The sequence below is a fragment of the Macrobrachium nipponense genome, chromosome 43, assembly GCF_015104395.2.
Source record: "Macrobrachium nipponense isolate FS-2020 chromosome 43, ASM1510439v2, whole genome shotgun sequence".
NCBI lineage: Eukaryota > Metazoa > Arthropoda > Malacostraca > Decapoda > Palaemonidae > Macrobrachium > Macrobrachium nipponense.
Genome location: NC_061104.1, coordinates 43,508,370 through 43,527,900, shown reverse-complemented (window position 1 = coordinate 43,527,900; position 19,531 = coordinate 43,508,370). Strand labels below are relative to the sequence as shown.

Here is a 19,531-nt window from a genome sequence, read left to right as displayed (position 1 = left end):
TGACGAAGAGGCTTCAACACTCAGCCTGGGATGTCGAGTTTCTTCAGAAAGCGCCGTCGCACTTTCACAGGACAAAGCAGCATCTCCTTCGCATCGAAGGCGGTGAAATCCATTAGGGAGGGGATTGTGAAGGACTCTAACCGATCGTCAGGGACCGAAGGGTTCTGAGTCTTCGCTACGAAGTTTGGTACAAAATCAAGCGTCACGGATCCCCATCCCCTGGATGCTTGACTTCGCAGGAAAAATCATGCAAATACCTCAGAGGAAAAGAAGGGAATGGTCGCATGACCTATCCCTCTTCTCGACTTCGGTGATGTCCTGTACCCATACTGGTCTATCCGTCTGCAGCGAAGTGTCTCACATTCTCCTATCCCCATGCAGTGAAGTTCTTCTTCTCGGTAGTGGATACGACACCGACACTCAATGGTGGGGTGTCGATGGTATGGGTACTGGGACAAGCCGTTAAGACGAAGAAAAGACTGTTATGGAACAACCGAACTAAGTCCACAGCGAAGTTCGTAAGTGACTTGGGCGCTCTAACAGCTGCCGACTGACTGCGTTCGGTAGAAGGCAAGTTGTCCAAGCACCCGAGCAAGTCACGTGACCTCCGCCTTAAAAGGGTTATGCCAAGAGACTAAACAAATAATTTGTTCGTCACCGATGCCAGACGGCGAGGTGATGATTCTCTTAAGGCATGTGCCCAACAGGCGAAAGTCAATTGCCTTCTAGAGACCGAGGTCCCTGACGGCAAGATATCTCATAGTATAGTTGACTCTCAGCTAAGGAGAAACAACACTATGTGTCGTTGAAGACGAAGGTGTACAGAAAATGCAACCTACGTCTTCACAGCTGAATCGAGAGAAGGATTCTTAAGATTCTGAACCTGTGCTACAAAGACTGAGAACGCTAACCGCTATTTCATTGCTGTCCAGTGAGGATCGTAGTTGCAATGAAAGCGGAGCGCTTTTCAGTAATGAAGACAGGGAAATACTGCCTGAAGAACTGCTTCTCATGGGCTGAACATTTGGAAGTAGAGCTGTCAGGTCGGAGAGTAGGCGATGTCTTCTGACATATCTGTTAATTCGGGGCGAACAATGCACAATTGCACACCTGCGAATACGAGATATTTTGAAGACAAACTCAGATGTCTGCAAAAATCATTCGCATTATCGCGGTGCGATGCAGCGGGAGACTAGTACAGACTTCTGTTACTGTGCGGTAAACAGAAAGATGAAAGAGTCCAAGAGATATCTCTGTTGAAAATTCTCGCAATGTCGAAGGCGATGAAATCGAGCGTCACAGCAGTAGATGGTCCTTCATTATTGCGAGAATCCCCGTTAATCAGAGACCTAAGTCAGTGATTGTTGGGCAGAGATACGGTTCGGTAGTCAATCAAACCAGGGGAGAGAGAGACGTAACCGACCGTGCATCTCGGAGACCTAGCTGATACTGAGCTGCTATCAGGACAGGCAGTTCAATACGCAGTAGCTCTCGGTGACTCGTCATCCTGAGTTGCCAGGTAATCCCTTCCACGAAGGAATACGTTCGGCTAGAACCATCGAGCATAAAGAATACGCTCGAGCAATTATATTTAAACGAAACGGATTTCGGTAAATATAAAAGCTGATTTGGTGTTGTCGTGACAATACCAAGTATCTAAAATCGAAACTAATAACTGCTGGGAGGTTGCAGGCAACCCCGAGTTGCAGTTCAATTAAGATACAATTCGTCTCGGTCACAAACCGTAGAGTTAACTACGGTATGCGCCTACCCCCCGGACAATTCAACTATTAATAGAATCATGTCGCGAGGGTAATATACGTAGTATATTTGTAGGTTCTGTACAACGACCTCCATCCTAAATTCTTTTCCCCTCGAGGAATGAGAATAAGGATTGGAGATCGACCGCCTTCGTTCTCTAGTCAAGAGAGTGAAGGAAAAGTCTTTCCCAGAGGAAAGCTTCAATGGTGAGCAGAATACCGAAGACGATAGTTATAGCCAAACTGGATGTTCCCGTCCGTTCTTCTCTATTCCAGGTTAGTCGCCTACTGTGAGATACTCTTCTTTCAGCAGCAGTCTTCTTCCAAATGCTAGAAATTACAGGAATTCGAGCATAGGCGAGGTTCCCGATTATCGTGTAACAATTATCGGGGATTCTCACTCACTTTGGACCGTGGTCTCGCCTAAGTGTTTGGAGATCGTAAAAAACTTGAAAACTTTGAGTGCGCTAGAAATTCCGTAGAATTCTAAGCACTCTGCGAAACCCCCACCGAATTCGTCAAACGATATCGGCTGGTGGTCCTCTCGATTCCCGTAGAAATCGAGAAAGGGGCAGGATCCCTCCTCAATGACCGGGGCTTACGTCAGGTAGGACCCGAAGGTCCCCCAGGTAGCGCAGTCCCTAACGTGGGATCTTACAGAGAAATCTCTGTAGGATCCCTCCCCTTTCCCTCGTAGCCGTAAGGAGAGAGGGAATGGGGGAGGAATTGGATACTCGCTCGCCTTCCCAGCGGAACTAGCAGTTGGAGAAGAGTAGGAGCAGCCATCGCCTTACAGCGATGGCCTCTCAGAGCCTGGGAAAACGTATCGTCAGGAGAAAACGTTTTCCCGAGGAGGGTTACGAACTCATACTGTAGGTAAGGGTCTGCCGCCACTGTGAACGTCGTCTGGGTGGGGCTGATCGACACCTGACAGGAGAGAGCCGATACCGTCCTCCGACTCATTCCAGTCCTCGTCGAGGTAGAAACCTCTCAGGAGGACCGAAGGGGTATTCAAATACGGTGTCCGAAGACACGTAGAAACGCCTCTGTCGCAGTAGAGGAGGTGGAAGTAGCTTGTTCGACCGGCCAGAACTGAGAGAGCCTTCTTGTCCGGAGACGAGAGACTACCTGGTTCAAGACAGAATCGGCAAGCTCCGATCGCGGCAGACCCACCGTCGGTTTGGGTTCCCTCTCGGGCCCCAAAACGACTCGAGCCGAGACGTGGGCTCTGCTGGTGGGAGCGGCGATCCTTCCCCGAGGTCGTTGTGCTGATGAATCAGCGCCATAACCTCGGCAAAGTTCCTCTGGATCTCGGAAGTCACAGCATCTTGCCAAGTAGGACCGTTAAGCCCTTCGAACAAGAGCATATTCCGAGAACCTCCCCCTTAAGGAGGGGGAACAGCGACAGCCCTCTCGGTCTCCTCCTGCCACTTGCGCGTACGTCCTGGTCGGTCCGAAGATCGTGCCTGGTACATACGGCGTCGTGACGGGATCGTGCGGGGCGCGCCCCTCACGATCACTGCGCTGTGCCTCGCTCTTCCCGGTGTAAACCGAGGAAGTTGAAGGCACGGGAGAGGAAGACCTGACGCTCCCCTTCGCTCGCTGGCCGAACCAGCGGGCTTGGAGGGCTGCAGGCAATCGCCAACCCATGGTGGGGATCGATCTGCAGGCCTAGTCGAGTCGTTTCCCTGGGGAGAACGGCTGGACCGAGAACAGAGACACCGATCTCGTGTGTCAGGGGAACTGCTGCTGGTTGCCGTACCCGCACGTTCCCTGTGGGAGCGACGGTCGGGCTACCTGCAAAGACCACTGTCACGGTGAGACCGGTGCCAGTCCTCACGGCGCGTCACACCGCTGGTGCCAGCCACGATCGGGAGGACCTCTTCCCAGCCTCGGCACGTGGCCGGTCAGAGACCGTCACGTTAGCCCGGGTAGCCAGCTGATCGCTGTGAGAGCGAGAGCTGGCCTGGTGGGAGGCGCCTGAGCGGCTCTCACCAGCCTTCCGCTCCGTGCCGTGAACCTGGCGCCGAGCAAGCTCTGGCGCCTGATTCTTGGCTGCACGGTCACTGGTAGGTGACGGTACACTCGGTATCTCTCGCGGACGAGAGGCCGAGACGGAACCTGGTGTAGTGGCAGAGCCCCTGACACCAGGCGAGGAAGTACCGGTGTTAGCCGGTACCCCTCTGGTCCCCGTAGTCTTCTTCCTTGCGGAAGAAGAGACGGGCCCCGCTCCTGAAGGAGCAGGAGGACCAGCGGAAGGAACCCTCCCGTCCCACCGAGGTGAGACGGGTCCCGAGAAGCTCCCGAGGGAGACTTCTTAGGAGGGAGGAGGCAACCTTCTTCTTCCTCGGCTGTGAAGCCTTAGAAGTCGAAGGGGAAGAGGCGGCAGCCGACGACGATGAAGAAGATGAAGACGACGACGACGACACCTTCCTCCTCTTCTTCGTCAGCTTCCTCAGGACAGACGTAAGATCTGCCATCCAGGGCGGAGCCAGGGCTGCTGTAGCCGAAGCCACAGGGCCCGGACGCACCTGTACAGACAGACCAAAGTCTGGGGCAGTACCACCACGAACAGGGACGACGTCAGCAGGTATGGGCATCTCAGGAACAGCAGGCACAGCCAGCACAGCATCGGCAGGGACAGCCAGCGCAGCAACGGCAGGGACAGCTAGCACAGCAACGGCAGGGACAGCTAGCACAGCAACTGCAGGGACAGTCAGCACAGAATCGGCAGGTACGGCAGGCAGCACCGGAAACACAGGAGGTGGAGCAGCAGCCAGCAACATCCTGGTACTGGCGGCAGGTCCAGGGGCGAGCTCTAGGGCAGCGGAAGTGTGGTCGCGGCAGCGCGGCAACCACGAGCGGCAGCGGCACGACCCCCTCTCGGTACGGCGAACGGCACTTCACAGCGGCTGTAGGCAAGACTGTTACCACGTGAGGCGAGTACACCAGGTGAGGAGGGACGTCGTCACCTGGAGTCGATATCGTTGTCGTGGTCACCGCTCCATGGGTGACCGCAGCAGGCCCAGACATAGAACAGCAGCCCCTGGACACTAGGCACGCCCTGCAAATCGAAGGACGCCCATACCTCACCAAGGTCCACCCTCGTGGCAGTAGCACCTGCGGAAATAACAGTAGTAGTGATTAGTGGGGGGGAAGTCCCCTCGCGCGGGGGGGGCGAGCCCCACACCGAACGAGCGGAAGACCCCGAATACAATTGTACATCGGGGCACCGAGCGCCCTCCCCCGCGCTCGACGGATCGGGCGAGGAGAAGGACCCAGATAACCTCCCCCCCGAAGGGGAAGGGCCATCTGTGGGAGCTGAGCGGGGGGGTGGGGGATTCTCGTTCCCCACCCCCGCACAGCACCCATGTACCCAACAACAATAATAAAGAGCCCGAGAGCAATCGTGCCCTCGGCACCGAATGCAAGGGCATAAGGATCAATTCCCTGACTGAGCGGAACTTGAACCAAAATAAATATTGATGCAATCAATAATAAAAGGAATAAAATGAAAAAGAATCTTGCATTACGATTCACTTCACAATGAATAAGGGCTCGGATCGAGCGCATTTGCGCCCTCGGTACCGAGCGCAAGGGTAAAAGGATCCATTCCCGATTATGAAACGGAAACCTTGATCCATGATGAATTGATGTAATCAAAATATATATGAAAATGAAAAAGAATACTGCGCTTGCAATTTCACTTCATACAAAATAAAAAGGGGAAGGATCAATTCCCGGGTAAGAGCGGAAACATTGATCCAAGTAAATAATGCAATCCCAATAAAATATGAAAATGAAAAAGAATACTGCACTTGCGATTTCACTTTCATTCAAATAAAAAGGGGAAAGGATCAATTTCCGGGTAAGAGCGGAAACTGATCCAAATGAGTATTGATACAATCAAAATAAATATATGAAAATGAAAAAGAATACTGTACTTGCGATTCCACTTCCATACAGAATAAGTTTTCGTGCCGAGCGCATTCGCTCGGCAACGAGCACACAGGTCAAAAAAATATAAATGAAAAGGGTACTTACGATTTTCATCTACACATTCCCAACCAAAATATAAGGCTCGGAGCGAGCGCTCTCCCGCCCTCGGCACCGAGCATACACAATACGAGGATCATTTCTGGGAAATATGAATTCCCGCACTTACGCCCTTCAGTCCCGGTACTCGGGTAATCGGAGGGCGTGGAGAAACCAAGATCCTTTAATTCACAATTGAATTCAATGGAAATAAAGATGAAATGATTGTACTTACAATTCAGTTTCACTTGATAAATAGAAAAAGAAAAACACAACCATGCGAAAGCAACGACGATGAAGCAGGCAAAGAGCGATGATACACACGTCTACACGCCAGCAGGCCGAAAGCAAAAGTGATTGTTTACCTCCCAGTCGCGCGCTCGCACCTGTCGGACAAGCAGTTAACTACCGAACCCCTTGTTCGAAAGCTTACGACCTATCCAGCTGCCGCTAGTAACCTTCCTATTGTAAAAGGACCGAAGGTTTGTATGCCGTGTCGGAACAAGTACTACTATATTGTAGGTAATGTGCATATTACTGTATAATGAATGTTGTGTATTATAAAATAAAAAAAATCTGTGTCGAAGAGTAAGTAATGCACTATATAATTACAATGTCAAAATAATAGTATGGTACATGTTTACTAGAATCCTCACTGTAAAATAATCTCACTTTTCTTCCCCTTCCTCATCAATAAACCAATCACCACACAATCACAATGAGCCAGCCACCACACATACAATGCTTAGTTACTTTGCTTGGCTGGGAAAAGTATTATTTTCTGTTCCCATCTCAACAATTAGATCTCTGCTTCACACATCCATAGAGTGGCTTACCAAGGGATTACTGTACATAATTTTTTAAAATTTGCCGGTTAATAAGTTTTTTTTAATTTGTCAGTTAATAAGATGTGACATTTCTTCCCTATTACCCACATAGGTAGGGTACAACCTCTAGTGTATCACACACTGACAGAGCACTTTCTTTTCATCCACTTCCTTTTGTATTTCACTTTTGCTGTCTTGGAATTGGAAGAGGAATATAAACTTTTAGGCCAAAGACCAAGTGCTGGAACAGATGAGGTCATTCTGCACTGAAAGGGAAATTGAGAGTAAGGTTTTACAGGTGTAACAGAAGGAAAATTCAAATGAAGTTGTAAAGGTCTTAACAAGCCAATAGACCCCGACGCCCTTTGGGTGCTCGCGCGAGGGTAGTAACCTTTGCATACCATGCTAACTTTTTTCTCTGGTATATTTAGAAGTTATTTATACTAGAAAAGAGGAAAGCAGGATCTTTTCACCGGGCGACACAGATCTCTCCCTAGAAAGAGATTTTTCTTTCGTCAAAATCCCTTTTTACTGAACCACAGTAACATTTATGCACCATAAACATTTCTGTATTTCCTCTGAATTCCTCTGAATGTTTTACATTCATTTTCTATCAGACACATTCACATGCTGAGTAGTATCCAATTTTATTTCTTTCATATTCTTATTTTTCACTTTTTCAATTCTATCAGACACCATCAAATGTGAGTAGATCCAATTTTATTTCTTTCATATTCTTATTTTTCACTTTTTCAATTCTGTTGTTTTGAATCACAAGCCTTGCTTCACTTTGATATTCCCTTGTTTTTTTTTTTTTAATAAATAAGACTTCACAGAACAGAACACCAAATCTTACAACACACATGAGAAAATAGTATACCAGACAAAATAACCATTACAAAAATCCGTGCTGTCTGAAATACACAAACAAAAATCTGTCAATGATCACATTTTGCTGCTGTTCAAATTGACATTCTCATTTTCTCTTAACCACTATGACAACATCTAAATACCAATCTAGAAACCTGATCCAAACTAAGAGCACTTGTCTAATCAGATTACCTGACAATCTGAATACTGTACCAGTACTGTGGCCATACAAAATTCTAGTGATGTATCTGCAATCAACAGTCTCATAACACTCACACTTCACATAGCATTCTGGTCTGCGCTAGAGTTCAATAGATAGAATTCAAAATAAACTTACCCCTCCAGTGAGGCCAAAAATTTTTTCTAATTCAGGAGGAGGAAGAACTTCATATCCAACAATACTGTTGGTGAAGCCTGGAGCATACTGATCCACAATACTAAATATCTGAAAATGAAAATTTATATAAATCATTAAAGGTACCTAGATAACGTGTGACTTAAATATAAAAAGTTTATGCAATGTAAAGCCTTTACATACTTTTGATAACCTGATGATAACATGCCATTAAACTAAGTGAAAGTAATTTTACTGCAAAGGATTTCTTATAATAACTAAAATTGCTATTCAAAATTTCCTCTTATAATAACTGAAATTATGTCTGGATCGTAGGAATCAAGTTTCTCCAAATCTACCTTCATAGCATATTCTCTTTTCAAATCCTCATCCCAAGGTCTGCCATCAGCTCCGCTATATGGAACATACTGAGTGAAAAACAGGGCAACGTGACATCCCGGAGGTGCTAAAGTTGGATCACAGCTACTGGGAATGGTCATTTCTATCATGGGACTGAAAAAAGAAAATATGATAAAACTGAATGGAACTTTTCAAAAATGTGATGAGCACTTTACTTACTAAAATACATATATAATTTGTCATAATTTTGCAAAACATACAGAATGGTAATTCTGGAGATATGCCTCAAGCACTTTTACTGTTCTATAAACCTTTCTGTTGCACTGCCCTTAAAAGCACTTCATTCCTCTTTATTAGCTCTCTAACTGGACCATTGTGAGCGTACGTACTACATACAGTTGCCTTAAAGTGTTCCTATACCCCATCCCCTTATGTTTCATGAAAATGATCTGGGAACACAGCAATGAGGCCTGTTTGTCTTGTAACGACAAACGTAAATGGTCGAAATATTGGATGCCAATGCTCATATTTTCTAATCACTACTGTAGACAATGTGTTAACGATATTAATGATATAAGAATAATAGTTTACATTACCAGTGAAATAAGTTGTTAAATATATAGAAAAATCGTATAGTAACAGAATAATGAAAAAAGCAATGGTGAAAATCATATTCAGTCCTTACTAACCATAATCGTCAACCTTTATTCCATTCAGGTGTGGCTGCTGCAGGCGTTTGCTAGGATCATACTTTTGTCCATGGTAGATAAATATTTATTGTCAATTTCACAACCTCACCGATATTGCTGTGTCTTCGTGGACGGTGACACAGCAATATTAGTGAGGGTGTGAAAAAAATTATTGAAGTCAAACTTACTGTTTCAAATATCTCGTTCAAATTTTAAAAATTTCCCTCCACATGTGACCTAACAAAACATCAAGAAGAAATCATCAATTGTATTTTCATTTTTATGAAAGTAAACTCCACAATGATCATTCGCAGAATAGTGAGGTTCATATGAGTTCATGACAACTATGGTGGTAGTTCGAGAATTCATTAGTTGTCAAAGATCCACTTGACAATGGATTTACCCTGTGTAATGTAATTAAGTGCTTTGTGAGGTATTTCACTTTTAATACTGAATATTTATATGTATACAATTAGCAATTTGACCTTGCAACCAGATGCACCTTAAATGGGTATATACATAGAAATGGATTGAATTGCTTTTGCTTTCAGTATTCATCAGGTTTTGATTTTATTTCTTTACATTTAACTTAAATTGCTAAATTTTTCCCCTCATTTGAGCTGGTCTTTGGTCATAATCATTGCCAAAAAGTAAAACACCCAAGCTTTTTGTAATTATTATATAATTATGAGTTTCCTTTATTAAAATCAGCTGGCTTCATCAATAAGTTTATAGCAAATATCTAAAAACTATGTAGTAATACACAATTGTCATGTTCAGTGTCTTACACAACCATAATTTCGTATTAGCCTTTGTTATAGGACTCAAGCAATACAGACTGATTGAAGCTATATGTCCTTTTCTATTTTTTTTTTTTTTTTTTTTTTTTTTTTTTGTGTCAAAATTTCCAATCTCGTAAACAAACTTCCTTACCAAATTGAAAAAACGCAAAACCCACAAGATTACTGAGTATAAATTGTTTACTTGTGAGTATTAATTTAATATAGTATTTTACTAAAACTTGAGTACTTTCAGGCCTTAACTGTGGCCCATTCTCAAGGAATATGGATAACACCTTACTGGAGAGAAAAATTGAAGTATACACGAATGTAGATAACTACTTACTGGAGGCACCATTGAAGTCTCCAGAAATACCGATAGCTACTTACTGGACACAGCACTGAAGCCTCCATGAATGTAGATCTCTACTTACTGGAGAGATCCTATCCCTGGAGATTTCAATGCTGCTTCCAGTAAGTAATTATCTGTGTTCCTGAGACTTCAATGCTGCCTCCAGTAAGTAGTTATCTGTGTTCCTATAGACTTCAATGCTACCTCCAGTAAGTAGTTATCTACATCCTTGGAAACTTCAATGCTACCTCCAGTAAGTAGTTATCTATGTTCCTGGAGGACTCCAATGCTGCTTCCAGTAAGTAGTTATCTACATCCCTGGAAACTCCAATGCTGCTTCCAGTAAGTAGTTATCTGTGTTCCTGGAGACTTCAATGCTGTCTCCGGTGAGTATCTATCTACATCCCTGGAGACTCCAATGCTGCTTCCAGTAAGTAGTTTATCTATATCCCTGGAGACTTCAATGCTGCCTCCAGTAAGTAATTATCTGTTTCCGGGTAGGGGACTCCAATGCTGCTTCCAGTAAAGTAGTTATCTATATCCCTAGAGACTTCAAAGCTGCCTCCAGTAAGTAGTTATCCATATCCCTGGAGACTTCAATGCTGTCTCCAGTAAGTAATTATATGTTCCTGGAGACTCCAATGCTGCTTCCAGTAAGTAGTTATCCACATCCCTGGAAACTCCAATGCTTATCCAGTAAGTAGTCATCTGTGTTCCTGGAGACTTCCAATGCCTGTGGTCCCGGAAGAACTATGGCTTGTCTCCAGTGAGTATTTATCTACATCATTGGAGACTCCAATGCTGCTTCCAGTAAGTAGTTATCAGTGTTCCTGGAGACTTCAATGCTGCCTCCAGTAAGTAGTTATCTACATCCCTGGAGACTTCAATTCTGCCTCCAGTAAGTAGTTATCCATATTCCTGGAGACTTCAACGCTTCTCTCCAGTAAGTGTTATTCATATTCCTCGAGACTTCAATACCTCTTTCCTTTAAGTATTTATCTACATTCATGGAGACTTCGATGCTTCTCTTCAGTAAGTAATTATCCATATTCATGGAAACTTCAATGCTGTCTCCAGTAGGTAGTTATCCATATTCCTGTAGACTTCAATGCTACCAACTCCAGTAAGCAGTTATCCATATTCCTGGAGACTTCAATGCTTCTCTCCAGTAAGTAGTTATCCATATTCCTGGAGACTTCAATGCTTCTCTCCAGTAAGTAGTTATCCATATTCCTGGAGACTTCAATGCTCTCCTCCAGTAAGTAGTTATCCATATTCCTGGAGACTTCAATGCCTCTTTCCTGTAAGTAGTTATCTACATTCATGGAGGCTTCAAATCCTTCTCTCCAGTAAGTAGTTATCCATATTCAAGGAAACTTCAATGCTGCCTCCAGTAAGAAGTTATCCATATTCCTGGAGACTTTAATGCTTCTCTCCAGTAAGTAGTTATCCATATTCCTTGAGACTTCGATGCTTCTCTCCAGTAAGTAGTTATCTGTATTCATGGAGACTTTAATGTTTCTTTCCAGTAAGTAGTTATCTATATTTATGGAGACTTCAATGCTACTCCCCAGTAAGTAGTTAGCCATATTCCTGCATATCTTCCTCTTTCCATTGATGCACTGTTTTGTAAAATGGCCCACCTCAAAGTTTACCCAGCTTGATTAGCTGCATATTGATATATTTACCTGTCTAATCAGGGTTAAGTAGTTGTCCATATTTCTGGAGATTTCAATGTTGCTTGCTCTTCAGTAAGTTATCTATCTATTAAAACATCAAATATATTGCAGCTTCAGATTAATTCATCAAGGACATAGAACCCTAGACTAAGTTAATGAGTCATTCAATGAATGTCCTGCTCAAGATGTAGGCCTAGGCCAAGGTCAGAAGAATCTGGCCTTTTAGTATGGAAACCAATGACACACATTATATAAATTGCGGCCTCGGCCTAAATTTTCACGGGCTGAAGACAAAGAGACTATGTCAGTGTCAGTCATGGTTTTCCAATGTCAGACATAGGCCTAGGCTAAGGTCAGAAGAATCCAGCCTCGTGGTCTCTACACTACCTTCAGTGCATTGTGTGTGTATGTAAAACAAACGTCTTTCACTTCTCATATGTAGGTTTGGTTGGCGTTGACCTGCTTAAGATGTTCATGATTGACAGGAAAAGCACGAAAAGAAGGAACAAAAAGTTTTTGTATCCTGTTGCTTTACTTTTCAAAAACACTTTCATCTCATAATTATATCCTGAGCTGTAAGAAAGCTTTATCTGCATCTTATAAACATATTAATAGGTTGTAACAGATTTCTTTGCTTCGAAAGGAAAATTAAGCTTGGTGAAATGCCAGTTGAATCAAATTTACTCAGAAAATTAAATAACAGGTTAATCATTTGTAGAAGCCTTTTGGCTACCACGTCAAGGGCAACACTAAATTCTGTTAGACCTAAGTACTGCTACTTTCTAATCATGAGAATGAATGAGTTATGTGCTATGACCAAACCAAAACCCCTTCCCAAAAAAATCAAGAACAAGAAACAAGACATTAAAATGTCAAGGGTTGACCTTTAAGCAAAGGCAAACAGAACTTATTAGACTGCAGTTCCAGACCTTTGTAAAAGAGGGGAAAGAATGGTCATGTGACCGTCGAAATATTAGGATTACAGGCAGTCCCCGGATTACGACGGGGGTTTGGTTCTCGAGACGCGTTGTAAGCCAAAAATCGTTGTAAGCCGGAACATCGTCAAAAATCCTCAGAAAACCTTACATTTAATGCTTTGGGTCCATTCTAAGCTATGTAAACTGCATTCTTAACGCATTTTTCATCCAAAAAAACCTTCAAATATTGATTATTTTGCATTTTTGGTGTCATATTTCTTCTGCCAGGTCAGCGTTGTAGGTGTTGTAACCCTGGAACATGCTTTGTAACCCTGGAAATAATTTCTGATGAATATAAAGCGCCTTAACCCCGGAACGTCGTAAGCCGAACCCGTCGTAACCCGGGGACTGCCTACTGATTTTTCCACACCACATCTCGTGAGGAGTGACCTGGGAGGTTGCAGGGCTACCTGAGGATGTAGGGAGGGTGGGACTGGAGGATAGGTAAGGGATGGGGGGGTGTCTGGAGAATCAGTAATGGAGGGTGGGGGAACTGTTGGTTAAACGGACTCTCATTTAATTTGATCTTAGCAATTAGGAAAGCAAAAATTGACACTGATGCTCTAATCAGGGAAGGGTCAGGATAATACAAAGCTGCAATTACTGGAATCAGGAACAACGCTTGTTAAACATGAAAAAGAATGAATAACAAGTATAATGGATGTAGCCAACTGAACTAAGTGTTCCCTTCAAGATTAGTTTGGTGCTCATTTTCACAAACAAAAAACTAATCAAATTCAAATTCAATTAAAATTTTTTTTATTAAAAATAAAAAATAAATTAATGGACAAGGATGCAAAAATAGCAAAAATGTATCTTGGATTCATTGAACTGAGAAATCCATTGGATCATAAATAGTCGACAAATTCGAGACTGAAGCGACAAGAAATCCAGTCACAAATCCCACGAGACGAAAGGCTGAAATGAACTCATATCGACTGCAAACTATTCCTTTTTATCCACTCTTGGGTTGGTATATAAGGACCATCAGGGTGGTTAAGGTGTGTTGTTACTCGGATGACTCGAGTTAAGTACCGGCCATAGAAATTTCCATCTAGGCTACTCTGGTGAGAAGTGGCTCTAATAAAAAACAAGTATGAGTGACACACTGGATACATTAGTTCCTTTTTTACAACTGGTGGTCATTAATTTTTTCCCAAAGCCTTTCATAATTGCCTTTATGAAATTATATTTATAGGTTTTGGTATTCGCGGTTTATAATTTCATTACTTTATAAATAGATGGACTGTGTAAATCCAAAGCGTATTTCCATTCAAATAACGTTCTGAAATTGACACCTAATAATGATCTACCAAGTAGGATCCCAGCAAACGCCTTCACAGCCACACCTGAATGGAACAAACGTTGACAATTATGGTTAATAAGGACTGAATAGGATTTTTACCATTGCTATTTTTATTGCTCTGTTACTATACTATTTTTCTTGTTTAACATCAACTCAGTTCACTGGTAATGTGAACTATCATTTGTATATCATTAACATATTGTCTACAGTAGTGATTAGAAAATATGAACATTGGCATCCAATAGCTCGACCATTCACATCCGTTGTTACAAGACAAACAGGCTTCCTTGTTGTGTTACCAGACCATTATCATGAAACAGAAGGGGACGGGGTAAAGGAACACTTTGAGACAACTGTACCATCCGACACTATGAATCCATGGTCAAGAGAATTGTTTCTAACAAGCTTAACTAGATGTAGAGCATCCGCAAACATGTATAGTATTTGCTGTTGCCCATTGGATTAATAAAGGGCCTTCCTCGTGGTAGCCTAAGGCGAAGTTGAGTTGAAGTCACGCTCTGACCTACTCTTTGGACCTTGAGTTGAACAATATTAACGAAACAGTAAATGAAAGAACAAAGCTTTTCACAATAAAACTTAGCACAAATGATTAACAAAATAATTCGTCATTGCAGTGATACACAGCTAACTTGAGGTAGAGGGAGGTAGCGTTTATATTTTTTTTTAGGAATAATGAATGAATGATTTTAAGTTATCATGCATTGTGGTATTGTTGAGGAGAGAAGAAGAGACAGTAAAATCCTTACTATAGTATGTACGTAAAAGCAGTACCAATTCACATAAAAAAATTATATTTCACAATAAATTTAACATAATGATAAAACATGAAAACACATGCAACACGGTAAAAAAAAAAAAACGCTTGCTCGAGTCAGTGTTAGGTGCAACTGAGGAGAGAGAGAGAGAGATGAAGGAGAGAGACGAGCGAGAGAGAGGATGAGAGAGAGAGAGAGAGAGGACGAGAGAGGAGAGAGAGAGAGAGAAGACGAGAGAGAGAGAGAGAGAGAGAGAGAGAAGAATGGCTCTGCTTCCCATTGACTTATTAGCTGATCTGGGATGATTATTTGCCCATTTCTTTCACTTACACTCGATCTGCCCAAATCACTTTTATTTTTGTTACGGTAAAATACGAATCTAGTGATAATTGCTTTTTACGATATTTTTACTACTATAAAAGTAACTCAGCTCTGTAATAAACAAATTGGCGCTGCTTTCAGCTTCTGCATGCCTTCGATTGTTTGTTTAAGCGGCTTTCCTTTTCTCGCATTCTTGACTTATTACTTATTTGTTTGTAAAATCCTCATGTTTGTTTTAAAAGTCTGCCATTTGCCAACAGTAAGTTGATGCATTGTGGCATAATTAATATATTTCATGCACTTAAGAATCAAGTGTAAACTCTCTCTCTCTCAGACACAATCGGACACACACACACAATATAGATTCCTTTAATTATCTTTGTACCTAATGTGAATAAAATTTATTTTGTTATCAACCTTTGCATACTGCAATCAATTCGGTTTGCTCAAAAGGGTTCCCGTCTCTCCTCCCTCCATCCCTCGGCCGGCCGGTGCCATTTTTACCAAACAGTTCATAAATCCTACACAGAAAAAATAAAATTAAGAAAATTTTACTTCATATAACGTACTGTTTCATTACTTTACACTCTTGATTTAACTTTTTAACACATTAATAATAGAAAAATGTGAAAAGGGGGACTTTTTGGGTTGGCTGGAACGAATTTTTATGATTCCCTTTATTTTTTATGGGGATATCTGTTTCACATTTCGAGCAAATCGTACTTCAAACAGCCTTCTGGAACAGATGAAGTTCAAAGTACGAGGTACTACTGTAATTTACTAATCCTTTTAATATATTTCCTTTTTTTGTTGACACTAAAATTTTACCTAATGGTTTACTTTGGAGGATCCATTTTGTTTCACAAAATGTGCATCCTTTATGACCTACTATATACCTTTCTTGACATTCTGTTAAAGCCTTCTGAAATTTATAGCCTTATGCAGCAATTACATGTATTTTCTCTTAATCCATTTCTCTCCTCAGACACATGGGCCTTATCTTTTTAAAGTAGATGCTACATATGCTAAGATTTCAAGGCTATCTTTTCAAAAGTTTTGGTATATTTATGGGCTTATTGTAATGGTAATCGCTGTATAGCAAAGAAAGATAAAGGAAAGGAAAATGCATCTTCGAGAAATTCTGCACCAAGGAGGCATTCGCGCATGTGTTGGAGGTGCCTGTTCTCATGATGGTTCCAGAATCGGCAGGAGTTTTGTGGAACTTGACTGGCGCCGAAGTGTCGTGAGAAACGCTGCGACTTCTGATGCAATACTTCGTCGAGAAACTTCTAAATCGTTCCGGTAATCTCGGGAGTCTGTGACGTTCGCCGTAGGCCCCGCCCCCAGAATGCCGTATAAATACGACGGACGAAGTAGGAGAAGGCAGATCATCAGTAAGAGCCACTGATCAGATCATCAGTTAGTCAGAGAGTAAGAGATCATCAGTAAGAGCCACAGATCAGATTATCAGTGAAAAATCAGCAGCAGAGATCATCAGAGAGAGATAAGAAAAGAAGGAACCAACGAAGGATCAGAAAGGAAAAGTTGCCAGAGAATTGGTCGAATTCTGGTCAAGCCGTCTTCAGGAGTGGACGACCGAGTTATTTCGACGTTGAGCAAGACTTCAGAGAAGAAACATTCTGCTAGAGGTTTTGGGGACTTCCTGCCCTTCAAGTATCAAGAGTAGACATTATTTTCTGCAATATGGAGGCAAGAAGGCGTCTACAATTAGAGTTTTCCTTTTGTGAAGCCATCGCTTCGAGTTGCAAAACTGGTCGGCAAGTACTTTCATTACCTCACTGTTCCCCCAGTTCATGCAGTGTAAGATTTTACCTTTTTTATGTAAATAGGAGACACCATTCTGCATTTATCTTTGTTTGTAAGCTTGTACATAAACCTTTGTTGTGTTAGTGTTTCTTTCTATATTCGTATCCCCAGTTTCAACTGTTGGTGTTGAATTCTTTTTGTTTATAATAATATCGAACCTGAAGCGGACCTCTCTCTCGGTTCGTAACATTGTGGCGACCTTGCCAGGATATTCAGCTTTAACAGTTTGAAACAGGGAGAATATAGAAAGAGCTAGAATGAATGAGATGGTGAAAGAGTTTATTGAGTCAGGTAAGCTCCTTGGTCTACAGGGGAATGATCTCTGTGAGTATGTTGAAAAGAAAGAAAGAGAGAAGTATGAGGGAGATGAAAGAGCGGCTGAGAGAGATGAAAGAGCAGCCAAGAGGGAAGTGCAGCAAGCGAGAGAAGCAATGAAAATGCAGCAAGAGAGAGAAATGTTGGTAATGCAGCAGGAAGAAATAGTGTATGCATGAGCAGGAAGAAAGAAAGAACGTATGCATGAGTTGGAAATTGCTCAGTTTAAGGGAAAGCACTCGTAACAGTCAGAGAGGCGAGAACGAAAACGAAGCTGATACGTTAGGTATGAGTGCAGTGCTGAAATTAGTACCAAAGTTTGATGAGGAAGATGTAACAAAATATTTCATGTGTTTTGAGAAGTTAATGGAAAGAGTAGGTTCTCATAAAGAAATGTGGACTTTATATTTACAGTCAGTTTTGAGTGGTAGAGCGCTTACTGTGTATAGTTGCATGTCTAAGGGGAATGTGATAATTATGATATTGTAAAAGAAACTGTTCTTAGCGCATATAGGCTAGTACCGGAGGCGTACCATAAGAAATTTAGAAATTTGAGAAAGGATGAAAATATTACGTATGTAGAATATGGTAAGAAGTTAGAAAGGCTGTTTTTTGATTGGTTAACTTCTGCTAAAGTTGAGGATTTTGATAGTTTGAAGAACTTAGTGTTATTAGAAAACTTCAAAGATAACGTATCCCCTGAGATTAAGCTTCATATAGAAGATAGGCGAGAAGTATCTTTTGCAGGAGCAACTAGGTTAGCTGACAAATATAGTCTAACTCATAATTTGAGTGTTAGTAAGAAACGAAATGATCTTTCATCTGGCAGAGTACAAAGCAGTAAAGGTTTCAGTCCTAGTAATAGCAATGCAAGTAAAAGTGACTATTCCTGTTACACATGCGGAAAACCAGGTCATATGTCTAAGGTTTGTAAAAGTAAAATGGCATCTAGTGGCTCAGAATTAACTTTTTTCCGATGTAATGGGAAAGGGCATTTAGCAAGAAATTGTGCAGTAGAAAGGAAGGACGGTAAGAAACCAGTATCGCTAGTTAACCTTTCGTCAAGTAGGAATGATGTGATGAGAGAAACTAGGAAAATTTTTGGTGAATTTCTGTCAGAAGGCGTAGTTTCCTCTCTTGGAGGAGTGTGTTTGAGAGAAGTGGTCTTGCTTCGAGACACAGGTGCTGCTGTCTCACTGATTAGGAGAAAGAGTGTGCCGAACAGGGCAGAAATCAATATGGAAGAAAAAGTCATGTTGGGTGGATTTCCTAACACTTGTGTTCTTTGTCCTTTGTTGAAGTTGAACTTAGAAAGTCAGGTAGTGTCAGGAGAGTTGTTGACAGTTTGCCCGTCGATGGCGTTGACATTATTGTCGGTAATGACTTAGCTTTAACCAAGAATGTGAATCCTGTTGTGAGGGATATTCCAGTGCCTGAAATGGTAGTAACTAGGTCGGGTTTAGATACAGACATAGAATATGGTCATAACTTGTTCATGGATTCGAACGAGAGTAAGTTCGTGGATTCGAACGAGAGTAAGTTCGTGGATTCGAACATTGAGTAAGTTCATGGATTCGAACGAGAGTAAGTTCGTGGATTCAAACGAGAGTAAGTTCGTAGAATCGAACGAGTGTGATAGAGGTGGCGAGGTTGATCTTGGCATGAGTGTTGCTGAGAAACCTAACTCTATCGTTGACAGTGATAGCCAAACGGAAGGTGTAGCTGTCGAAAGTAACATAGTAGATGTACTGGTATCTAGTACTAGTTACGGTGATGAATTAGGCAATAACGTTTTGAATAAGGATGAGCTAGTCAAGTCGCAGAGAGAGGATGAGACACTAACCCGAATTTTTTAGTGTGAGCTGGGTGATGATCTCGATGATATGTGTAAGGAAACTTTTTGTTTAAAGGACGAAGTTTTGTGTCGTTATGTTAGTCCTAAGTCAGGTAGTAAAGAGGAAATCGCCGAACAATTAGTGGTTCCTAGGAAGCTTCGTGAATTAGTTTTGAAGTTAGCACATGATGAGCAAGGGCATTTAGGAATAAATAAAACTTTCAAGTGTATTAGTAGGGCATACTTTTGGCCTAAAATGAGAAGTTACGTGAAGAGGTATGCTTTAAGCTGTCATGAATATCAAATTGCCGGGAAACCGATTCAAGTAATTCCCAGAGTTCCGTTGTGTAATATTCCTTCAGTAGGCGAATCTTTTGAGAATGTATTTATCAATATGGCTGGACCTTTGTCTAGAAATAAGGGTAGAGAAGATTACATAACTAATCTTGAGTATTATAAAAACAATTTAAGAGATGGTTGGCAACTAGCG

At 42.2% G+C, this 19,531-nt stretch overlaps 1 protein-coding gene across 2 annotated transcripts in view; it reads right to left on the bottom strand.

The window, feature by feature from the left end:
• Positions 1-19,531, bottom strand: part of LOC135213691 (pyridine nucleotide-disulfide oxidoreductase domain-containing protein 2-like) — a 158,530-nt gene that overhangs the window by 6,345 nt on the left and 132,654 nt on the right. For both annotated transcript variants that reach the window (XM_064247779.1, XM_064247780.1), the window contains exons 9-10: positions 8,186-8,339; positions 7,830-7,937 (exon numbers count right to left, since the gene is read on the bottom strand). In XM_064247779.1, coding sequence (XP_064103849.1) covers positions 7,830-7,937; positions 8,186-8,339 — 262 coding nt within the window. The remainder of the gene's footprint in view (positions 1-7,829; positions 7,938-8,185; positions 8,340-19,531) is intronic.